Source organism: Amblyraja radiata, chromosome 1 (assembly GCF_010909765.2).
Source record: "Amblyraja radiata isolate CabotCenter1 chromosome 1, sAmbRad1.1.pri, whole genome shotgun sequence".
Lineage (NCBI taxonomy): Eukaryota > Metazoa > Chordata > Chondrichthyes > Rajiformes > Rajidae > Amblyraja > Amblyraja radiata.
The window spans coordinates 165,482,048-165,505,786 of NC_045956.1; the positions used below are offsets into that span (position 1 = coordinate 165,482,048).

The window sequence follows — 23,739 nt, forward strand, 5'->3', positions numbered from 1 at the left end:
TTTAACGTGCAGTCTTACCCTTGTAAGTGTACAAGAATGCATAACTTTGCTACCAATTGACATGTCTTCTACGCACCTTACTTGACAGTGCATTCATTGGCATCTCTTTGTATACTGCTGTTTGGCTGTTTCCTGCTTTTGGATTGGATTGGATTGGATTCAATTTATTGTCATTATCTCATAAGAGACAACGAAATGGATTTTCCTTACAGTCAAGTAACATTAAAATAAATAATAAATAAAACATGTTAAAAAAAAGCACAAACCAAGAAGTCCACGACCCACCATAACCCCACAGTGGCACCAAAGTTGAGGAAGGTACCATAGTCCAGCCAGCCTCCCCGCCGGTCTTCCCAGATGTTCACCCATGGTCGGGGCTTCCCGAGCACCAGCAGTCACCGCCACGGGCGGCCCGATCCTCAGGCCCTCACGCCGGGATGATGGAACACCGACGCCGAACCTTGACGGAGAACATTCTCAGTGGCCCGGACCTCCAGATCAGTCACCTCCCACCGGAGTCCGCGGCTCCCGAAGTCCACAGGCCGAGCCGGGCGGAGTCGCAGGACTCCGCGATGTTAGTCAGCGCCGCCCGCGTTGGGAGCTCCGCGAACCACAGCTCCGCGAGGTCGGTGCAGCAGGCCCAGCACCCGGGGCTCCAAACGGCGATCCCCAGTAAGTCATCGCCCACTCCGCGATGTATCCAACGCTGTGCCGCTGCTGCTACTGGAGCTCTGGTCGGTCCCGGCAGGATAGGCCACGCCAATCCAGTAGGTAGGCCACTGGGGGGGGGAGGGGGGGGGCGAGAACGCGACTCGAATAATAGTCGCATCCTCTCCAGGAAGCGACTGAAGGACGGTATCCCCCTTACCGTACCCTCTTCCCCCTCATAAAGACATTAAAAAAAACACAAAAAACATTCTTCAAACATAACAAAAAAACAAAAAGATACCGGACTAAAGGCGGAGGCAGCTAGTAACAGCGCCACCGGATGTCCGAACCAGATGATGATGTAGAGCCATTTTGCACCAGATTTTAGCACCACATGATGATGTAGAGCAATTTTGGAAGCCTCCCTCTCCCTCGCGCTCTCTCTCCCTCCTTCCTCTCTCTCCCTCCATCCTCTCTCCCTCCCTCCTTCCCTCTCCCTCCCTCCCTCTCCCTCCCTCCCTCTCTCCCTCCCTCCCCCTCCCTCTCTCATTCCCTTCCTCCCTCACTCCTTCTCCCACTCTCCCTCCCCATCCTCTCCCCTCTCTCTCTCCCTCTCTTCACGCCTCCCGCTCTCCTTCTCTCCACCCCTCCCTCTCTCCACCCCTCCCTCTCTCCCCCTTGAGCCCACACACCGTTCTGTAAAATCAATCCCAATGTAACTGCAATCCCACTGGTAACCTTTCACCATTAGGCTTATCCAGAATTCTACCACTGCCTGAAAAATAATCAATGGCTCAACTACCACTGAGAAAGGGAATTCCAAAGACTCATTGTTCTACGAGAATTTTCCTGAACAGTCCTGAACAGTCTGTGGTTAAAGTGAACATTGTCAGATTTTAATAAAGGCCATTTTTATACATTTTGGTTTCACCATGTTGAAATTACAGCAGTGTTTATACATAGTCCCCCCCCAGCTGCGCCCCTCCACCTGTCCAGTGGCTGTCGGTTTGCCCCCTCGGTGGATGGCATGTCATTACAAACAGTGAGTCAATCGGAGCTGGAATAGGCAATCGGTTCCACTGGAGCTGCTTGTAGTCTTCCGGCATCAAAGGCCCTGCTGGTGGAGGGTGTTGTGACTCAAACGGAGAGGTTTGGTGGCGGCAGGGGGCTGAGCGGCGGCCACCGGCGGGGACGCACACGGGGTGCCACGGGGTGCAGCGCCCGCGGCACCGGTGACACGGGCTCAACCCGGGGTACGGATGAGGCGAGGGTCTGTGCGCGGTTCTCTCGCTGTTACACCCCGCTCTCCTACTACCTGGCACCCCCGTTCCTCAGATTAAATATATTTTTACACATAAATCATGAATAAAGATAAGAATTTACATACAGTTTATGCAGTCAGCTCTCCATTCACTTTTTCTTTATAGCGATTGACCTTTGACAAATCCCATGATTCCTTGCATTTTTCGGAAAACTCACTTATTCTTCAGCAATTTGCAGTAAGGCTTTTACATGATAGTCCCTTGTGGCTGAATTCATATTTCAAGCAGTGTCCTTTCTCTAGACCAGTGGTTCCCAACGTGGGGTAATTTGATTTTTAAGGGGGGCAATTGAGCGCGACTGAGGAGGTCTGGGTCCAAATTTTCGATTTTAATTTTTTTGGATTTTCCATCAGGTAAACATATGTAGTTTATGTTTCAGATGTTATTTTGAGTAAATAATTTTTTGGGGGTAAAAAAGGGGGGGGGGGGGGGGGCATCAGGATTTTAGAGGTGATTAGGTGGGGCATGGCCAAAAAAAGGTTGGGAACCACTGCTCTAGACCTTTACTCTTGCATTTGTACCTTGCGTCTATGATTTTACTTCGGAGTCACGTGAGTGACTACGTGAAGAACCCGCTCAGCGCGCATGCGCGGCATTACGCCAGCAGTGCAACAAGCGGCGGCAGCTGGAGTCAGGCTCTCCAGCTGCAGGTTTAAAAAACGGACCGTTAGGTAAGTACACTGAAGGTGGAAACTAACGGAGAGGAGAGTTGTGTGTGTTCTTTCTATTTACAGAGATGAGTACACTGAGGAAAAATCTCTCAAAAAGAACTGCCCCCCGAACTCCACCAGAGGAGCGTTCAATCTCAGGGGGACAGCAACAGGCGGCAGGACCGCTCGTAGAGCGGTCCACCATCCCTGACACCGTGCCAAGCCCAGTCCCGCTAATGCCTGAACAGCGGACTGGGAAAAAATCTGCCAGTAAAACCAACTCATCGGACGGGGACACGTCTCCACCTAAACGGAGGAGACACAGCCGCTTGAGCCGCTTGGAACGGCTCTTGGAGCAAGTACTCCAGCGAGAAGTGCAGAAAAAGCGCTCTCGCAGAGGGAGGTCAGGCACCCCCTCCACAGTGTTCTGTACACTGCCCTCTGCTCCCTCATTACTGGAGGCTAGCATTGGTGACCACTGGTGGGCTGGTCTGCAACAGGGGTTGGCGGACGAGATCGGGAGTATGCAGGAGGTGCAGGAGCAGGAAGAGCTGCTGGGTGTGGTGGACCGCTATGTAGCAACCCCACGTGCTGGAAGACCGCTGGAACCGAAATTAACGGCCAGCATTAATCAGCTTTCAAATAAGCCCTTGCAGGAGAAGGTGCTTTCTGAGGCGATAGATCTCTACAAAACACCAGAGAACTGTGAGGCCCTCAGAGTGCTGACTGTAAACAGCCAAATCTGGGGGCACGTGGGGGCACACATGCGAAACTATGAAGTTAAGCTACAGCGGTTCCTAAGGCTCCTGACGTCGGCCATCACAGCCTTTGCTCGTTCTGTGGAAGACACGGAGATGGATACCTGCCAGCAGGATGTACTGGCATTAATGTGCAACACGCAGTACGAAATTAACAACTTCCGGCGGGAAATCATAACACCTGCCCTCAATCCCAAGTTTGCTGGGTTGTGTAAAACCCCAGCTGCAGAGACGGACGCTCTGTTATACGGGACGGACCTCAACAAAAAGTTGAAGGACATGGAAGAGGCATCAAAAACTTTCAACCTCATGAGGGCAGGCCCCGGGACGAGCAAACCAAGACTTACAATACCCAAGCGGCAGCACCCCACGGCATCCACCAGTCGACGTCCTCAATATGGGACTGGTGAAAGCTCAAGGACCGCATTTTATCCCCAAAGATCTTTTTTAGATCAGGGCCCAGAGCGGACCCCATGGAAAATGCGCCAACCCCCAACATCGCCAACACGTCAGACAAGCAAAATCTTCAGTAACATAAGGAAACAGAAGAAACGACAATAACCCTGGAGGTAGGTGGGTCTGGTTCCTGCCAGCATATAGGGATAAGGTGCGTTACTAACAGGAGGGAGATTACACTTGTTCAAAACAGCATGGGATAATGTCACGAGTGACAAGTATATACTCAACAGCATTAGTGGATATAAAATACAATTCATGTCAGAAAAATCGCGGCCAGTTCAACATTTGCCCCAAAGGGTATTTTCTCCCTCCGTCAAAGAGAAACGTGAGGGACAAGCTGAACTGGTGAGACTTATCACAAAGGGGGTCATCGAAAAGACCAAACATGAACCTTTGGAATTTGTATCGAATATATTCACTAAAACTAAAAAAGATGGTGGTTGTCGCATCATCATTGACTTAACATCACTAAACAAATTTGTTAAGTATATACATTTCAAAATGGAGACATTTGTTACTTCAGTAGGATACCAAAGGATACTTCATGGCAAGCATTGATCTTAAAGATGCTTACTATCTAGTACCCATACACAAGGATCATTGCAGATACCTAAAATGTATCTGGATGGGGCAGCTATGGCAATATAAAGCATTGCCTAATGAGCTAACTTCAGCCCCAAGATTATTTACCAAAATTATTGAAACCAGCCATGGCAATACTAAGAAAACAAAAACATATTGTCATGGCATATCTGGATGATATTCTGATAGTAGGGAAAACTATGGAATTGGCTGTGGCAGCAGTATCAGCTACAAAACAGCTCCTGGAAACTCTGGGGTTTGTCCTACATCCAGATAAATCTAAATTGAAGCCATCCACTATCATGGACTACCTGGGCTTCACAATTAACTCAGTCCATATGACTGTTACCTTGCCAAAGGCAAAAATGGTTGAATTAGCACAATCATGCAACAATCTAATGGTCAACGAGCGACCAACTATCCGACAAGTAGCAAGAATAATTGGGAAAATGGTAGCAGCATTTCCGGCTACACAATTCGGACCTTTGCACTATCAAAATTTACAAAGAGCAAAGGTACAGGCACTAAAACGACATACAGGTCATTATGGTCGTGTCATGAAGTCACCCACTGAAGCAATATCATAACTACAGTGGTGGGCAAAAAATGTTTGGCATAATTTCAACCTATTATCATCATTAACAAGTAGTAGATGGACTAACCCAGAATCATCGTTACCACTTACACTGGGCATTAATTATCTACAGATGTTGGGTGACTTTTATGGTTTAAAAGCATATGCACAAATATGCATCACTTGCATGTACGGTTACAAATAGATAATACTACGGTGGTGGCCTACATTAACCATATGGACGGCATAAAATCGGTATCATGCGACAAGTTGGTCAACACAATTTGGCAATGGTGTGTCGAAAGACATATTTGGCTATCAGTAACTTACCTGCCAGGTAAGCTAAATACAGTGGCAGACACCAGGTCACGTAAATTTAATGACAATTTAATGACAATTTAAACCCCAAATAATTTGCAAAAGTTATCATGCAATATGGCACGCCAGATATCGATTTATTTGCATCAAGGCTAAATCACCAGGTACCTACGTATGTCGCTTGGGAACCAGACCCTGAGGCAGCAGCGGTAGATGCGTTCGCGCTGGATTGGGGAAATTCTTCTTCTATGCATTTCCTCCCTTCTGCCTCATCAGTTGGGGACTACGCACAATACAAATGGACTCTGCTTCAGGTATTTTGATAGTACCCGACTGGCCTACACAGCCATGGTTCCCAAAACTCCATGACATGGTTGTTGAAACTCCGATGGTATCCCCAGTGACCCAGAGTTATTAACACCCAGTGTCGGGCACAAGCCACCCGTGCCATGAAAATCAAACTCCTGGGTTGCAGATTCTGCACAAACCACTTCTGGGACTGGGATTATCAGAACAAACCATCGACACCATGTCAGCATCCCTTCGAACATCCACTAAAAAACAGCACTTGTGCAGCATCAAGAAATGGGAGAAGTACTGCTTGGATAAAGGGACCACGTACTCAACCGCTACAGTTACCAACGTACTGGAATTCCTGGCGAACCTTCACCACGATGAAGGACTCAGCTACAGAGCCATCAACACGGCTAGAAGTGCCATGCCTGTCTATTTAAAACCAGCTCCAGGACAACAGGCCATGGGGTCCCACCCACTGGTGGTCAAACTAATGAAGGGTATTTACAACTCTAACCCCCTAGACCAAGGTACACCCATACATGGGATGTCAGTGTGGTCCTGACATACCTCAGGGGATGGCCACCAGCCAGACCCCTTAACCTGGAACAATCTATGCTCAAAACACTCATGTTGATGGCACTTGTATCTGCACAGAGGGTCCAGTCACTACACCTATTGCGACTGGACAACATGATCACAGCTCCAGACCAGATCTGTCGTTATCCAGCGACTGATCAAACAGAGCAGACCAGGAACACCTAATCCAGTCGTGGAATTCCGGGCTTACCCACCAGAACCACGGTTATGTGCCATGACCCACCTACTATCCTACATAGACACAACCAAAATATTCGAGGGAGATGAAAAGCCTTGTGGGTCAGTCATAAAAAACCTTATGGTCGGGTGACGAGCCAAACCATTGCGAGATGGCTCAAGCAGGTGCTAAAAACTGCTGGGATAAACACTAACATGTACAAATTTTATTCCACCAGGGCAGCATCCATGTCGACGGCTAAAAGAATGGACATGCCTATAGACCACATCCTGGCTACAGCCGGATGGTGGGGGGAAAGACCGTTCAGAAATGTTATAATAAGCCGTTGGCAAAACCTGTTTTATTTGCAGTAAAGATTTACGGACTGCAAATATTTAATTTAAGCCCAGGGGAGCAATTTAATTTCTTTGTTGTTATTGTTAAAAAATACCATTGTGTTTTTCTACAAACAGATTCATTGGTTGATTACGATAACACTTCCTCCCTCAAGAACTTCGGCAGTGAGTGAAATAAAACTGTTACACGGTTTGAAATCACAGAGCTTTGAAGTCTTCACGTAGTCACTCACCTGACTCCGAAGTAAAATAGTAAGATTAAACGAGAACTTACTAGTTTGAAGTTTGATCTGTATTTTATGAGGAGTTACGATGAGGGATTACGTGCCCTCCGCTCCCACCCTCATTGTATGGATCAAACTAATAACTGATGTCTCCTTTTCTTTACTATGTTTACTTCAAATAACTGTGTCTATCTGTGATTCCACACCGCTGCTTGGAAGTATGCCGCGCATGCGCGCTGAGCGGGTTCTTCACGTAATCCCTCATCGTAACTCCTCATAAAATACAGATCAAACTTCAAACTGGTAAGTTCTCGTTTAATCTTACTATTTTAGTTTCAGTTTTATGGAAAATGTAAATAATGTCACCTTTCACTTAAAACGCTCACCTTTAAAGTTGAAATAGGCAATCAATAACCTAAAGGTGTTATGCCCTTCATGCAAATGTACACAATAAATCTGGTTTTAATCAACTGTCTTTATTTTACTGGGATATAAAAATGTCCTCATCCAGCCTTTCAAACAGATATCAAGCCACACAAAACATGATTATTACTGTAGCCATGGTTGGTTTAGGAATGATTAGTTTGAACAAAACTGAACAATAAATAACCAAACGGAAAAACCTGAATTCAATAAAAATTGTAATTACTCAAATATGAGTTTCTGAACACTGATTTCCCTTGCAGCAGTTCCAGAAAAGATCAATACTTTAAGCTATGTAATTCCTTGCAAATACTTTCTGTTAATGAAAGCACACCAGGACACTGCACATTTAACAGCATCATATCTATCTTCAAGACCTGTGAAATTTGGAAACAGCAGAGCTGCAGCCCAAATATGTAATTCTTAAGAGGAGTCTTTAGCACTAATTCAGTGGCCTTGGCATGTCTTGGTGTGTAATATTAAGTCTAGCATCAGCATCTCCTCGCCATATGGTGCTGCAAATGAAATGATATCCATCTCGGCCTTGTGCAGCCATTCACTAAATTCTATTGACAGAAACAGCAGGATTTTATTACTTGTTAAAATCACGTCTTCTTCTTTTTTTTGTGGCAAAAAGAATGGAAAGTTAATTAACCCCCAAAGCACTCTAAAACATAAAACGTTGCATTTTGTAGGCATTTTATATTGTACATGTACTTTTTTCTAGTTAGGTTCTGTGATGAACAGAGGATTATCCAGTTAATATGTCTGTGAAGACATTTGCCCCATTACAATTCTGCCTGAACATGCACATAGGGCTTTCAATTAACCAAATGATTGCACTTGCAACAACACTGCATTCCCGCAGTACCTGCACTGAAATGCCAACACTGGTAATTCTTTTCACAGCAGAGGGCCGCAGGTGAGCGGATTGAAATAGGAAAACAATGCAAAAGAGTGTTTTTTTCATTGAAAGAATAAAAATAGGCAATTTTAACCAAATGGTACTATTAAAACATAGAAAATAGGTGCAGGAGTAGGCCATTCGGCCCTTCGAGCCAACACCGCCATTCAATATGATCATAGCTGATCATCCAAAATCAGTACCCCGTTCCAGCTAAACAGATGCAGAAAAACAAAGACCAGAAAGCGTACAGGTTTATGTTTGCTAAAGACATTTGTAGAGTCATACAGCATGAAAACAGGCCCTACAGCCCAACTTGCTCATGCCGACCATGATGCCCCATCTACGCTTGTCCCAGCTGCCCATGTTTGCCCCATATCCCTCTAAACCTTTCCTATCCCTTTGCCTGTCCAAATGTTTTTTAAATATTGTCATAGTTTGTGTCTCAACCACCTCCTTTGGCTGCTCATTCCATATAACCACCATCTTTTGTGTGAAAAGGTTGCCCCTCAGCTTCCTGTTAAATGTTTCCCCTATCACCTTAAACCTGGTCTTGATTCCCCTGTTCTTGGTGAAAGACAGTGCATTCATCCTACCTATTCTCTTCCTGATTTCATACAATTCTATTAGATCACCCCTCAGCTTCCTACATTACAAGGAATAAAGTCCTAGCCTGCCCAACTCAGCCCCTAATACCTCAGCCCCCCACCCCGAGTCCTGGCAGCATCTTCATAAATCTTCTCTGCACACTTTCCAGCTGAATGGCAGGGTTCAGTTGGGTGAGGTGTTAAAATGGCAGTTTTAGAACAATAAAGTATTAGAACAATATCCAGGAGAAAGGAAGCTTTGCCAAAACTTTGTACTGAGCCCCTAACATGGATGCTATGGATAGCTCAGAAGACCAGGTGTTAGGAAGGATGCCGTGACCTTAAAGAGCAAAGGACATTTGCTGGAATGGATAGAATGAAACCAGGGAAATAAATACATCAGCTGCATTAAAAAACTAGAACAAGTATGTTTGTTCTCCTTAAGAGTGAAAAGGTCAAGAGAAGATTCGAACAGGAAAGGTTTAGTGGGATACTAGACCAAGTGGGCCCCATTGGGCCCTATTCCCCAAACACAACATTCCACCACTCACCCGTTCGCCCAACGTAACCTGTTTCCACCAGTCACCCGTTCCCCCAACACAATATTCCACCACTCACCTATAGCCCCCAACTGCGCAGGCGCAGCTCATATCCCCTCATCCCCCAACATTCCTTCCCCCTCTTCTTCACCCTCCCTCACCTCTCCACTCTCCTCTTCCACTCCCTCCCTCCCCTTTCCCCAACCCTCAGTCACTCCCTCCATAACTCCTCCCTAACCCCCTAACCCGTTGGGCCCCGTACCCCCAACGCAATATTCCACCACTCAACCATAGCCCCCAACTTCGCAGGCGCGGCTCATTTCCCCTTATCCCCCTTTAATTTAAAGTTCATCAGTGGCTAACGACACAGATTTATGGTCATTAGCAAGCGTACCAGAGTCCATGTACTTTATTTTGATATGGGAGACCTGATAGAAATATATAGTGCTATGAGAGGTATAAACAGGGTGGACAATCAGAGACTTTTTCCACCAGGGTAGAATTGTAAAGATTAGACGGTATGGCTTTAAGATGAGAGGGGCAAAATTTAAATGAGGAAATGTGCAGGGCAAGTTGTTTTTTGTTTTACTCAGAGGGTGGTGGCTGCCTGGAAAGAACTGCCAGGGGTGGTGGTGGAAGCAGATACTATAGCGGCGTATAGGAGACTTTTAAATAGGCATAGGATCATGCAGGGATTGGAGGCATGTGGATCATACATAGGCAGAGATGATTGGTTTTACTTGGCATCATGTTCAGCACGAACATTGTGGGCCGAAGGGCCTGTTCATGTGCTGTACTGTTCTATTTTCAGTACACAGTAAGTAATGATCTGGAATGCATTGCGTGATCGGTTAGTGGAAGCAAGATTCAATAATGGTCTTCAATAGAAAATTGGAGAGAATAAAATGTGCAAAATTACCAGTGACACTAACTGAACAACACAGTCAAAGAGCTGGTGCTGGGGTGAATGGCCAAGTTGCCTCTTAACATGCTCCATCATTCAAGAATTCTGCAATATTGTTGGAATAAAATCGTTGGCAAAAAAGGTAAATTATAGTCTACATAATCTTTTTATTAATTAATGTTTAACTCCCAAATTAGTACATAATTGTAATTAAAGTAAAGGAATGAAAGTGCTGATTCAATTTCAAATTAAATTATCTGAACACATCATGAGAAATATATGTGCTATATGTGGAGATAAACAAGAAGCAACTTTTTTGTGCGCTAAATTCTGTACTCGATCTTCCAAAATTTGTTTAAATTGAAGTAAATGAAGCTGCATTTCACATGATCATAAACAAACAATGACTGTATTTGCAAATTTAGCACAACCACCTATTGCTATGAAAGTGATACAAACAAGAGGCATTACAAAAATAAAAAATAAAAAACACTGGACCATGTCCTTACTTGTTGAACACTCGTTTCTCCAGCCTTGATCGAGATGTGTTACTGTCCTGTTTCAGGTCAGTGAGATTTGGATACTTTTTCTTTTTTCCTTTTCCCTTTTTCCCTTTTCCCTTTCGGTCATATCTTGAAGAGCCAAGATCTGCTCCTGTGGCAGCTTCAATCTCACGCATTAATTCTGGATCTCGCCAGTCTGTCCGAGAAGAAACACCAATGAATTTACATCAAGAGTAAATATGATGCTTGCTTTTTTAGTTTCAACCCTGATTCAGCTGTGACTCCAACTCCAGAGACATTTGTACACATTCAAACCATTAAAATTGAAGTAAACAACAAGATAAATAAAAATAGTCAAATACAAAAATAATTAAATTATTAAGATTTAAACCTTTTATCTTCTCTTTTGTCGCAAAGCTACAGGACGACGATCAATGAAAAGACATCTCCGATCCATTTTACAGCTGAGTGGAAATAAACTTTATTAGAAAAATAGGAGCCAAGATCAACTATTCTGAACACCGAGACGAAAACAAATAGAAAAAGGAAATAGTAGGAGGAAAGGGTGAATGAGTTCATTAAGTGCTAATCCTTAAGTGGAGGAATTAAGAGCAAGGCTGCTTTACCAAAGGGAACTGAGGGAATGCTCTGTGTTCTGTTTCACAGAGACATGGCTCACCCCCAGCTCCCCAGACTCAGCGGTCCAGCCTGAAGGTTTATCTCCATCCATCGCATGGACCATACACTGGCACCTGGGAAAGAGAGAGGGGGCGTCTGCCTCATGGTCAACTCTGCGTGGTGTTCAGACGTGGCAGTCCTATCCAAGCTCCTGCTCTACACACCTGGAACACCTGGCTGTGAAGTGCCGTCCCTTCTACCTACCGAGGGAATTCACCTCCATCATCACCCTCCCGTCTACATCCCTCCCCAAGCAGATGTCCATCTGGCACTGGGGGAGCTGCATGCCGTGGTCAACAAACACCAGACGGCTTACCCCGAAGCATTTACCACCATAGCCAGGAATTTCAACAAAGCCAACCTTAAGAAATCGCTCCCTAACTTCCACTGACATGTCTCCTGCAGCACCAGAGGACCAAACACCCTCGACCACTGCTGCACGACCATCAAGGATGCCTATCGCTCTACGGTGCTCTACCATACTACGGTGCTGCTTCTTCCTGCCTACAGGCAGCAATTGAAGAGCGCACCCCCAGAGGTGAGGATTGTACAGAGCTGGTCGGGGGGGGGGGGGGGGGGGGGGGGGGGGGGGGGGAGGGGCAGAGGAACAACTCCAGGACTGTTTGGCGTCTGTAGACTGAGCAATCTTCAGGGACTCAGCAACGGACCTGAATGAATACGCCACAGTCGCTACAGACGACATAAAGAAATGTGTGGAGGACTGCATCCCAACAAAAACCTTCCGGGTGTTTCCTAACCAGAAAGAAACCTTGGATGAACCATGAGATCCGCATTCTTCTGAATACCAGATTCCGGGCATTCAGGTCTGGAGATACAGAGGTCTAATAGTCCAGATACTACCTTGGTAAGGCTATCAAAAAGGCCAAAAGGGACTTCTGCTCCAAGCTGGAGGATGAGACGGATGTTCGGCAACTGTGGTGAGGCTTGAATGCAATCACCTCCTACAAGGCGAAATCAGGAGGCAGCTCAAATGTCAGCGATGCATCACTCCCTGTCGAGCTCAATGCATTTTACGCAAGCTGATAGGGAGAATACTGACGTGCCATCCCGAGCCCCCATTCGCCGTGATGGTATTTCGGTCACAGTCACAGAGGCCGACGTCAGAAGGGGTGAACCCTCGGAAAGCGCCTGAACCTGATGGTATACCCGGTCGTGTTTTAAAAACCTGTGCGGACCAACTGGTTGGTGTTTTTAGACATTTTCAACCTCTCACCTCTGAGGTCTGAGGTTCCCACCTGCTTTAAAAGGGCATCAATAATACCGGTGCCCAAGAAGAGCAAGATGACGTGCCTCAATGACTATTGACCAGTAGCACTAACGTCTGTGGTGATGAAAAGTGCTTTGAGAGGCTGATCATGGCGCAAATCAACTCCTACCTCGACAAAAACCTGGACTCACTGCAGTTCGCTTACCGCCACAACAGATCAATGGTGGATGCAATCTCACTCGCTCTCCACTCCGCTCTGGACCACTTGGACAACAAAAACTCATATGTCAGGCTGTTATTCATTGACTACAGCTCGGCATTTAATACCATCATCCCCTCCAAGCTGGTTACCAAGCTCTCAGATCTGGGTCTCTGCGCATCCCTCTGCAATTGGATGCTCAACTTCCTCATTCACAGACCACAGTCTGTCCGTATTTGTGGAAATGTGTCATCCTCGATAACAATCAGCACGGGAGCACCTCAAGGCTGCGTGCTCATCCCCCTGCTGTACTCATTCTATACTCATGACTGCGTAGCCGGACATAGTGCGAACTCCATCATCAAGTTCGCCGACGACACCACTGTTGTGGGACGTATCACTGATGGGGACGAGTCAGAGTATAGAAGTGAGATCAACCGATTGACCAAATGATGCCAGCACAATAACCTGGCTCTCAACACCAGCAAAACCAAGGAACTGATTGTGGACTTTGGAAGGGGTAGGATGGGGACCCACAGTCCCGTTTAGATCAACGGGTCGATGGTGGAAAGGGTCAAGAACTTCAAATTCCTGGGCGTGCATATTTCCGAAGATTTCCCCTGGTCCCAGAACTCTGATGCAATTATAAAGAAAGCACATCAGCGCCTCTACTTCCTGAGAAGATTACAGAGAGTCGGTACGTCAAGGAGGACTCTCTTGAACATCTACAGGTGCACAGTAGAGAGCATGCTGACCAGTTACATCGTGACTTGGTTCAGCAACTTGAGCGTCCAGTAGCGGAAAAGGCTGCAAAATGTTGTAAACACTGCCCAGTCCATCATCGGCTCTGATCTCCCTACCACCGAGGGGATCTATCGCAGTCGCTGCCTCAAAAAGGCTGCCAACATCATTAAGGACCCACACTCATCTCTCCGCTGCCTTCAGGTAGAAGGTACAAGAGCCTGAAATCGGCAACATCCAGGTTCAGGAACAGCTTCTTCCTCACAGCCATCAGACTATTAAACACAACTTCAAACAAACTCTGAACCATAACAGCTTATTGCACTTTATCTGTTTATTTATGTGTGTGTATATATATATATATTCTATGGTATATGGACTCACTGATCTGTTCTGTATTTATGCCAACAATATTCTGTTGCTGCAGCAAGCAAGAATTTCATTGTTCTATCTGGGACACATGACAATAAACTCTCTTGACTTGACTTGCTCTGATACCAATTTGCAATAAGTAATAAATAGGCAAATGCTGTAAATCTGAAATATTGCAGAACATTTGGCAAAATATCTGAGCAGGTTTAAGTTTATTATTGTCACATACTGAGGTACTGTACTATGAAAAGCTTTGTATTGCAAGCTATCGAATCAAATCAGATAATACATATTCATGAATACAGCAAGTCAAAGTACAAAGAAGGATAAGTCGCAACCTGGCCACTCCCTCGTCTCCCCTCTCCTATCAGGGAAAAGGTATAGAAATGTGAAAACGCACGCCTCCAAATTCAGGTACAGCACGCAACAAAAGCTTTCCAGTGTCCTTCAAAATTCCAATGGATGCAAGCCCAGACTGACACATTATTTCATCATATGTCAGTCCCGCCATCCCGAGAATTAACCTGGCGAACCTACGCTACAGGGCCCTGTACAACTGCAGGGGGACCTCCTTGCTCCTAAACTCAAATCCTCTTGCAATGAAGGCCAACATGTCATTAGCTTTCTTCACTGCAGTACCTGCATGCTTGCTTTCAGTGACTGATGTACAAGCACACCCAGGTCTTGTTGCACCTCCCCTTTTCCTAATCTGACACCATTCAGATAATAATCTGCCTTCCTGTTCTTGTCAACAAAGTGGATAACCTCCCATTTATCTACATTATACTGCATCTTCCATGCATCTGCCCACTCACCCAACCTATCCAAGTCACCATGCAGCTCCACAGCATCCTCATCGCAGCTCACACTGCCACCCAGCTTTGTGTCATCCACAGACTTGGAGATGTTACTTTTAGTTCCCCCGTCTAAATCGTTAATATATACAGTATTGTAAATAACTGGGGTCCCAGCACTGAGCCTTGCGGCACCTCAATAGTCACTGCTTGCCATTCTGAAAAGGACCCGTTTTTTCCACACTTCCTGCCAACCAGTTCTCTATCCATGTCAATAACCTACCCCCAATACCATGTGCTCTAATTTTGTACACTAATCTCTTGTGTGGGACCTTGTCAAAGGTTTTTTGAAAGTCCAGATATACCACATCCACTGGCTCGCCCTTATCCATTCTACTTGTTACATCCTCAAAAAATTCGAGAAATTTAGTCAAACATGATTTCCCCTTCGTAAATCCATGCTGACTTTGACCGATCCTGTCACAGCTTTCCAAATTCAAACGGAGAAAATATGCAAATAAACAAAAATATAAATACAAGACATGGATTGGAAGTGGAATAAAAGGTCAGAATATGTGGCATGGAAGAGGGAACGATTGGAAGTGAGGGAACTCAATGTACATCAATGATCTGGACGATGGTGTGGTAAATTGGATTAGTAAGTATGCAGATGATACTAAGATAGGAGGGGTTGCGGGTAATGAAGAAGAGTTTCAAAGTCTACAGAGAGATTTATGCCAGTTGGAAGAGTGGGCTGAAAGATGGCAGATGGAGTTTAATGCTGATAAGTGTGAGGTGCTACATCTTGGCAGGACAAATCAAAATAGGACGTACATGGTAAATGGTAGGGAATTGAAGAATGTAGGTGAACAGAGGGATCTGGGAATAACTGTGCACAGTTCTATGAAAGTGGAATCTCATGTAGATAGGGTGGTAAAGAAAGCTTTTGGTGTGCTGGCCTTTATAAATCAGAGCATTGAGTATAGAAGTTGGGATGTAATGTTAAAATTGTACAAGGCATTGGTGAGGCCAATTCTGGAGTATGGTGTACAATTTTGGTCGCCTAATTATAGGAAGGATGTCAACAAAATAGAGAGAGTACAGAGGAGATTTACTAGAATGTTGCCTGGGTTTCAGCAACTAAGTTACAGAGAAAGGTTGAACAAGTTAGGGCTTTATTCTTTGGAGCGCAGAAGGTTAAGGGGGGACTTGATAGAGGTTTTTAAAATGATGAGAGGGATAGACAGAGTTGACGTGGAAAAGCTTTTCCCACTGAGAGTAGGGAAGATTCAAACAAGGGGACATGACTTGAGAATTAAGGGACTGAAGTTTAGGGGTAACATGAGGGGGAACTTCTTTACTCAGAGAGTGGTAGCTGTGTGGAATGAGCTTCCAATGAAGGTGGTGGAGGCAGGTTCGTTTTTATCATTTAAAAATAAATTGGATAGTTATATGGATGGGAAAGGAATGGAGGGTTATGGTCTGAGCGCAGGTATATGGGACTAGGGGAGACTATGTGTTCGGCACGGACTAGAGGGGTCGAGATGGCCTGTTTCCGTGCTGTAATTGTTATATGGTTAACTGGGAAAGATAACAATCAGAAAAACCGGAGAGGTAAAGGGAAAGAAATGCTCAAGAAATTGGGAGCAATATTATGGAATCCAGAAAAAACGTGAGTGTGAGGATTAACCAAGAACAAGGAGGAGTGTGGAATTATTATTGTAAGAAGGGGAAGTGTGGTGATATGTGTAGTGGTTAGGGAATGTGGTGGTGGAGGAAGGATAAAAATTGCAGTATAAATTAGAGCACACCATCTCAGAATAAATAAGTGAGGGAACATATTGATTTTTGTTACAGGTATTCAAGGATTATCTGCCAATGATAATAAAACCTGAAGACGAACTGAGGATGTTTATCGGGATGCCATCAAAAGGAAAGACCAGTTATACAAAGAGATTGGGGAAATTTCATTTTTAGTTTAGAGTTATAGCTTGGAAACAGGCCCTTCAGCCCACCAAGTCCTCGTCGACCTGTAATTACCCATACTCTAGTTCTATCCTACGCACTACGGACAATTTACAGAAGCCAATTAACCTCCAAACCTGCCCGTCTTTAGAGCGCAGGAGGAAATTGGAGCACCTGGCGAAAACCACAGGGATAACGAGCGAGAACGGGACAATCTCCGTACAGACAGTACCTGTAGTCAGGATCAAACCCGTGCCTCTGGCACTGTAAGGTAACAACTTTACTGCTGTACCACCCCAAGAATCTGAGATTGTTCTTGGAGCTGTGAAACTCCAAGTGTAATAGAGTGAGCAAAGAAAACGTTCCTTTCGCATTGGGTCGATCATTGGAATTTGTAAATTCAAAATAATTGGCATACAAACCAAACTGTGCTTTGTGTCGTATTTATGGTAAAATCTTAAATGCAGGGTTAAAGCAGATTCCAGGGCAGCTTGCAGGTATTTGATGTAAATGCAGGGTTTTGGGGAGAATAATGAAGGGAGACATTAAGGAGCTCTTTCAAAATAACAGGTTGAAAATCATGTCAGGATAGGTAAAATTGATGTAATGTATATTTGAGCTTCCATCACCTCACCAATGAACACAGGCACTTTACAGCGCATGCAAAATCTGCTCCTTGGATTTCAGGAAGAAAGGAATGAACTGACATTGTTCTTTTTACAGTCTGCACTTGGATAGATACTGCGATTCCCACAGGGTTAAATCAGCCCTAAATGTCTTCTATAAATGGACTGCAGTGAGATAAGGCGGAAGAGAAAGTGAGGAGTCCATGAAGAAAGTTGTTCCAAAAGATTTATTTAACCTTGAAAGAGATTAAATACAAAGTGACACAAGTCAAAAAATGATACTATTAATCTATGATTAAGACCAAAATAAAGCACAGTTAGGCACAAGACCTTCCAATAACAACAAGGCGGTTTCAGCTTAGAGTTCCATGAATGGGACACTTGTATAAATATGGCAAAAAATACTGGGGCCCAGTCAGTATGAAATGAGCATTTCAACAAAATGAAAGACCAATTTAAAAGCCTTTGAAAAGAAATCAATAGTGTGCCAAGGAAGAACAGTCTTTAGAGCCTTGATGGACCCTAAAGCTCTTCATATAGTGTTGCTGACTTTACTGATGGTGAAAAAAATTACACAGTTTGAGAAGAAAAATCAATACTGTAGTTAGTAAAGCGATGCTATTTCACATCTGACTGGCCAGAGGCCTGCCTTCCCGCAGTTGTCCTGATACCTGTTTGTTAACAAGTCACTAAAGGTTGAAAGACCAGATATTCTTGAGTACTGACACAAAAAATAGGTACTTAATTTGCTCCCATGTGCGAACCACTGAAAAGGATGAAAGCTTTAGGTTTGTAGGTCACTGTGCTTTATCATCGATTCATGGTATCAATACCTAAATCATCATTACCAGGGGTATTTGCGTCACATTAAAAAGGCTTTATGTAAACACTGAAAACTGGGAAAGAGTCAAATGATTTAGAAAGGATCAGACTGGAGGAAGCACAACTGTTCAACGCACATTCGCTGCTGTCATTCCCAAATAGATTGTAATACTGTTATGTCTAAGTTCATTCACTGTGTCAAACGGTATTTGGGATTCAATCTATTTTAAAATGGAACACTGAACACTTCAAACTGCTGAATTCCGACTAAATTCCCGGTTCAAAGCCACCTGGAGGCAACCAGGCAGCTACAGCAAGGATCACAGATCATGTATGTGCCTACCAATGTGATTTTAAAATGAGCAATATTTAGAATTGAAAGTCAAAATCTAGAAACGTGCATTGCACAACATTGAAATTATATGACCGCTGAGCTGCAATAAACAGCAACAGCAAATACATGCCAAAGTCAAATATTTTTCAGGAGTTATATGGCGTTTCCAGTGGACAGTTCCCATGAAACATTCCCAAAATTATTTTGTTTATGCATTTTTCTGGCTGTCTAATTATTTGAGGTGTCGACATTGGGGACAATTTCAACTAAGAAAAAATACCGTAATGCACATTTGTACTGCAGAACAGCACAACAGAAGATTTGGCAATATAAATGCATAATTGCAACAATCTATTTCCAGCATAAAAGAAAAAGTGTTAATGCCCGAAATCTGGAAAGATTCTGCTGAAGGGTTCACCAATTGTTCTCTCCTTTGCATTTAAAGTATGTATCAATATGCCCCATATATTCACACTACATCCATCGCATATTTGATTTAAAGATAAGATTGAATGATCAAAACACCTAACACAAGTTATTGGTAAAATTTTAGCGAGCAATGCAGTTCAGTGTGACCATAAGAGTGTAGAAATTTAAGCTGCCCTGACACTCTCGTGGGAATGGCTTATTTAAGGTGTGGCCTAATTCTTACATTGGGAAGTGCTGGGAATATACTATAGGTCAGCCAGCTTTATTCATGTGACAGAAATTTAAAAACTCTTACAAAAGAACCTGAAGATTTAGCATTCATTGTATTGGGTAAAACTGTATTTCATAATTGAAATTCATCAATTTAAGAACTGTCTTAGTAAATCTAATTTCCCTCCTTGTTTCAGATTTGTCTGATTTATATTAAATACAGAATTCTTCAAATATCAATGAGCCCTGGCTCTGCAATGCAATCTGAAGAAACTTAAGCTTGGTCATCCGGATAATTGGACCTCGGTTTTTTTTTGCCGGGGGATGGGGGAGGAGAGCTCCAACAGGTAAAGACCTGCTCATTCAGTGATTCAGACTTAATAAAACTCCTGACCCTACGATGCTGTGGGTGGTGCATTCCTCAGTTTTCTCTGGGCTTTGAACCACAGCAGGAATGAAGTTTTAGGCTTGACGAAAGGCAACGTGCCCACGAGGGAAGCCAAGCTGCTGGAAGAGAAAAACTAAAACAAGTTGTGCTGAAAGCATTCGTTTCTAATCTGCTTTAAGACCAGGTGCCACATCATAGATGGGTCTGGCCTTCTGATGCTGACTTACAAATATTAACAGGTGGAGCCTACAATCAGTGAGAACTCTGACAAAAAGCAAAATGTATTGGAGGCTGCACTTCATTTTACTGCATGTCACCTAGTATTGAAGATACATTAAGAGAATTAATAAAGTTAAAAAAAGTAGTTGGAAAATAAAGGAGAAATGGAATGCAATCCTCTGATCATTTTTTGTTTCCTTCAGCCACCAGCGCTTTTGATAAGCCAATGAAAGCTGGTCAAATAAACTAGGCTTAAAAATAGAAAACAATATGATATTCCAAAATGAGTTTTTAAAGCACATTTTATGCTTGGTATGGCATGGATTTTATTTTGAAATAAAAACTGACCTGAACATTTATTAAAGCTTAGCAACTCTCAACCTTAGTACTATTTTGCATAAAATAGCTACTTCTTCTGTCCATACAATGCTTCAGGCTATTTATTGGCTTTGAAATACTTTTAGTAGCCTGAAGACCAGAAAGGTGCATTGTAAATGCAATTCTTTCATTTTATTTCCAGCTCGTCTTTATTTCTCTCAGCCTGCCTTTATATTAATCTATCAATCTCAGCCCTTACAAATAAAAGAACCATCATTTTCAAGTTAAGCGCAAACCACAATAACAACTTAAATTGTATTCATATGCTGTGGTAAACCCACAAATAGTTTTGCTTTAATCGTGTCATCTACTCGATATATTTTACCTAATCACATTTGTTGATGTTGTTGCTTGTTATTAAAATTAACCTGCATGCTAGAGTGTCTAATTTGCCATGACTAATATATAACAATGATTGAACTCTAAAAATATGAAGATCTGTTCTGTCACTTCTGATAAAGCACTGAATTTAAGTAACTTGGTCGACTTTCTTCCATGCTCTGAGGGAACTATTCTCTTTCTTGTACTTTGCACTAGTGGTAACAAAATTGTGCATGCAATAGTAGTCTCCGATGAAATTCACACACCTAATACACAAAAAGTTGTCATTCTAATTTCACATATATTAAGTGATAAATTCACATTTGAAGAAAGAAAAATTAAATCACATCCATACCAGTTTCTTCTTCTTGCTTTCTTTGTTTTTCTTGCTCCTGTCTTTGAATATCTTCTGGATTCACAGGATTTCCTTGAGCATCTCTTGAGATAATTTTTCCATGGAAAGGGCACTATTTATAAAATGAAAACAGGACAATGAACAAACATTGCTGGACGTTATACCTTCTAATTTAATACAATATCCAAATGTAATGTGCACATGAACACATACATTTTGACTCCGAATAATAAAATAAACATCTTGAGTATTGTGTCTAAAAGCTTGCCCAAATAAGGCAACATTGAGGGAGGGAAACAGAGAAAGACAGAGAGAGAGAGAATTGACAAGGGAAGACAGTAATCTATGTTATCTATATGTTATCTATAAAGCAAGACCTTTGACAAGGTGCTGCATGGTAGGCTAGGCCAGAAGGTTAGATCACTACTCTTCCTCAACTTCAAATAATTATTGAATTTACCCTTGTAATGGTTTCCATTTCCACCATTTCTTTTGGGAAAGCAAACTCGGCTCCTGTGCAAATACATTTTCCATTAACTTCTCTTTCTTTAAAGTTTTAAAGTTATAAGTGTTTGCCGTTGAATTGCTCATCAGAGAAAACTATTTTTATTCATTCTTTCACTAACTGTCACTCTTTAATGACCATCCTTAGCCTGCAGTACTTTGGTGGAAACTATTCCAGTACATTAGGTGCGACCAGTGATGCAGCAGCCAGTCTGACAGCTCCTGTGAGACGGGTCTAACCCTGACCTCCGGTGCTGTCTGTGTGGAGCTTGCAAGTTCTCCCCACAACAACATAGGTTTCTCTCAGATGCTCTGGTTTCCTCTCACATCCCCAAAAACATGCAGCCGTCATTGGTGAATTGGCTACTCTTGCAGGGTAGCGTAAGAATCAGTGTGTTGATGGGCAACGAAGAAAATAGGTTGTAGGGAAATAAATGAAGGAATGAGACCGATAGGAATAGCCCAGGACCAGGCACAGCCCCTCTGGGCCAAATGAAAACATGAAGTCTCTGTTCATTGCTCTCATTTCTCATCTATACAAACACCTCGACCAAATTACTCTGCGCACTGTACTCTATGGCTTTAATGAACTTTGATAAGTGAGTGCAACTGTTGCTGAACATAAATTCATCGTTATTTCTTTACTATTGTGGATGCTTTGCTCATTCCAAGTTTAAAGCTAAACATTCCTAGAGAAACCCATTAATAAAACCCCAAATTCTAGTCATGGCTTTTATTCTCCACGTGCTTACTTTCAGGTTTGCTGTAATTGAAAAACTGATTTATTCCGTTTATTCGCATTTTTGCATGCCTTTCCAAGAAATGGATGTGAAATGTAGAAATGTATACTTAGAGTTAAGCTCACTATTACTATAGTATAATATTTAAAATCTAGAGACAACCATAGGAATAAATTTATTTTCAGATATGGTGTAACACATTGTGAAGTTGTTGCCCGCAACAACAATGAATTTCGATGAGGACATTAAGTAGGTATGTTGCAAAGCCTACCTGAAGCGTCGCTGAAAATCTGTCGCTGTGGGTGTGCGCGATTTTGGCGGCGTTTAGAGGGGGCGGGTTTAAAACGCGATTTTCTCTAAGCTGTTCCAATCGAAAATGTTCAGCCTAGTTAATTATTAACGATAAATCGCTGGAAGACCCCGTCGCAAAAGCTATTATTAGGTTTAAAGGCCTTGAATAATAGTTATAGTAGTTTAAAAATCAATCTCTAAACCCGCGACCGCCAGCAACCGCAGGGTCTCATAAAGCAGACAACTGAAGGAAGGCTGTATATTTTTACATTAAAAAGGGCTTCTAAAGATCCCTTTATACAAAGTTTAATATTGCGAGTAGCTCATTTTGGCCCCATTATATCCCGCAGTATTTTTCTCGGCATTTGGGGGCACAAATCTACCGCAATGTGAACGTTCTAAACCAGCGCGTTCCACGGGGACCCACTGGAAAGCTGATTTAAATGGACATTTATTTACAGCAATTAAACACTAAATTCCTTCCATTTGGCCTATAAATTAATGTAAATGAGATTTAAAAATCATGTTTTATTGTGAATTATTTGTGAATATTATTTGGACATTTAGGTTATTTAAAAATGTTAATCATTTATTAAGAAATGGATAGATGTTTAGATCTAGTAATTGAAGTCTGAAATTAGCTACAATTAGGTACCTAACTAATTATATGCTTTAATTTCAGGTCATCCAAGTAAGATTATTTTATATTTGTTTCAGAATGCTTCAATCTATGATAACTGAAAATTTCATTCAGTTCTCTTAATTTTTAAGAAAGTTATGGGCTTTTGACTGTTCACGATCACAGCTTTTTTGTTATGTCCATAGAAAATCAATAGGGAACAAGATGCTCATTTCCCAGTATGAAAATGGCCATAACTTTTTTAATACTTGAGATATGAAAGTGAATTAGGTGTCAAATTAAACTTATTTTTATGCTTTATCTGATGGGATAAATTACAGACTTGATTTTTTAAATCTCAAAATGTTGTAACATTGCTACATTAAGTGCTTAGTTAGTACCCACAGCAATACAAATAAGACAGTGGCAGGTGCTGAACACATATACAATTTGGACACACCTATTACAAAGATTTTCAGCATATCACTGAAAATGACTGGAACAAATGTAAAAAAATTAGTGCACTTTATAGCTGAAACCAGTAAGCAGAGCGAGAAAGCGTGCAACAATATTCAATGACCTAAGACCCTTATTAGGAGAAAGTAATTTCACCTAATATATAGTGCTTTGGAACAAAGGTGTGAAATTACAACAAGAGTGAAAATCGAGCATCTTGAAAAGTTGATCTCACGGCAAATAGTATCAAGGGGATTGCAATATACAG

General features: G+C 42.8%; 1 protein-coding gene across 3 annotated transcripts in view; it reads right to left on the reverse strand.

Moving 5' to 3' along the window:
• uvssa (UV stimulated scaffold protein A) overlaps positions 1-23,739 on the reverse strand; it is a 121,390-nt gene that overhangs the window by 15,976 nt on the left and 81,675 nt on the right. For all 3 annotated transcript variants that reach the window (XM_033034713.1, XM_033034714.1, XM_033034712.1), the window contains exons 12-13: positions 20,862-20,973; positions 10,809-10,998 (exon numbers count right to left, since the gene is read on the reverse strand). In XM_033034713.1, coding sequence (XP_032890604.1) covers positions 10,809-10,998; positions 20,862-20,973 — 302 coding nt within the window. The remainder of the gene's footprint in view (positions 1-10,808; positions 10,999-20,861; positions 20,974-23,739) is intronic.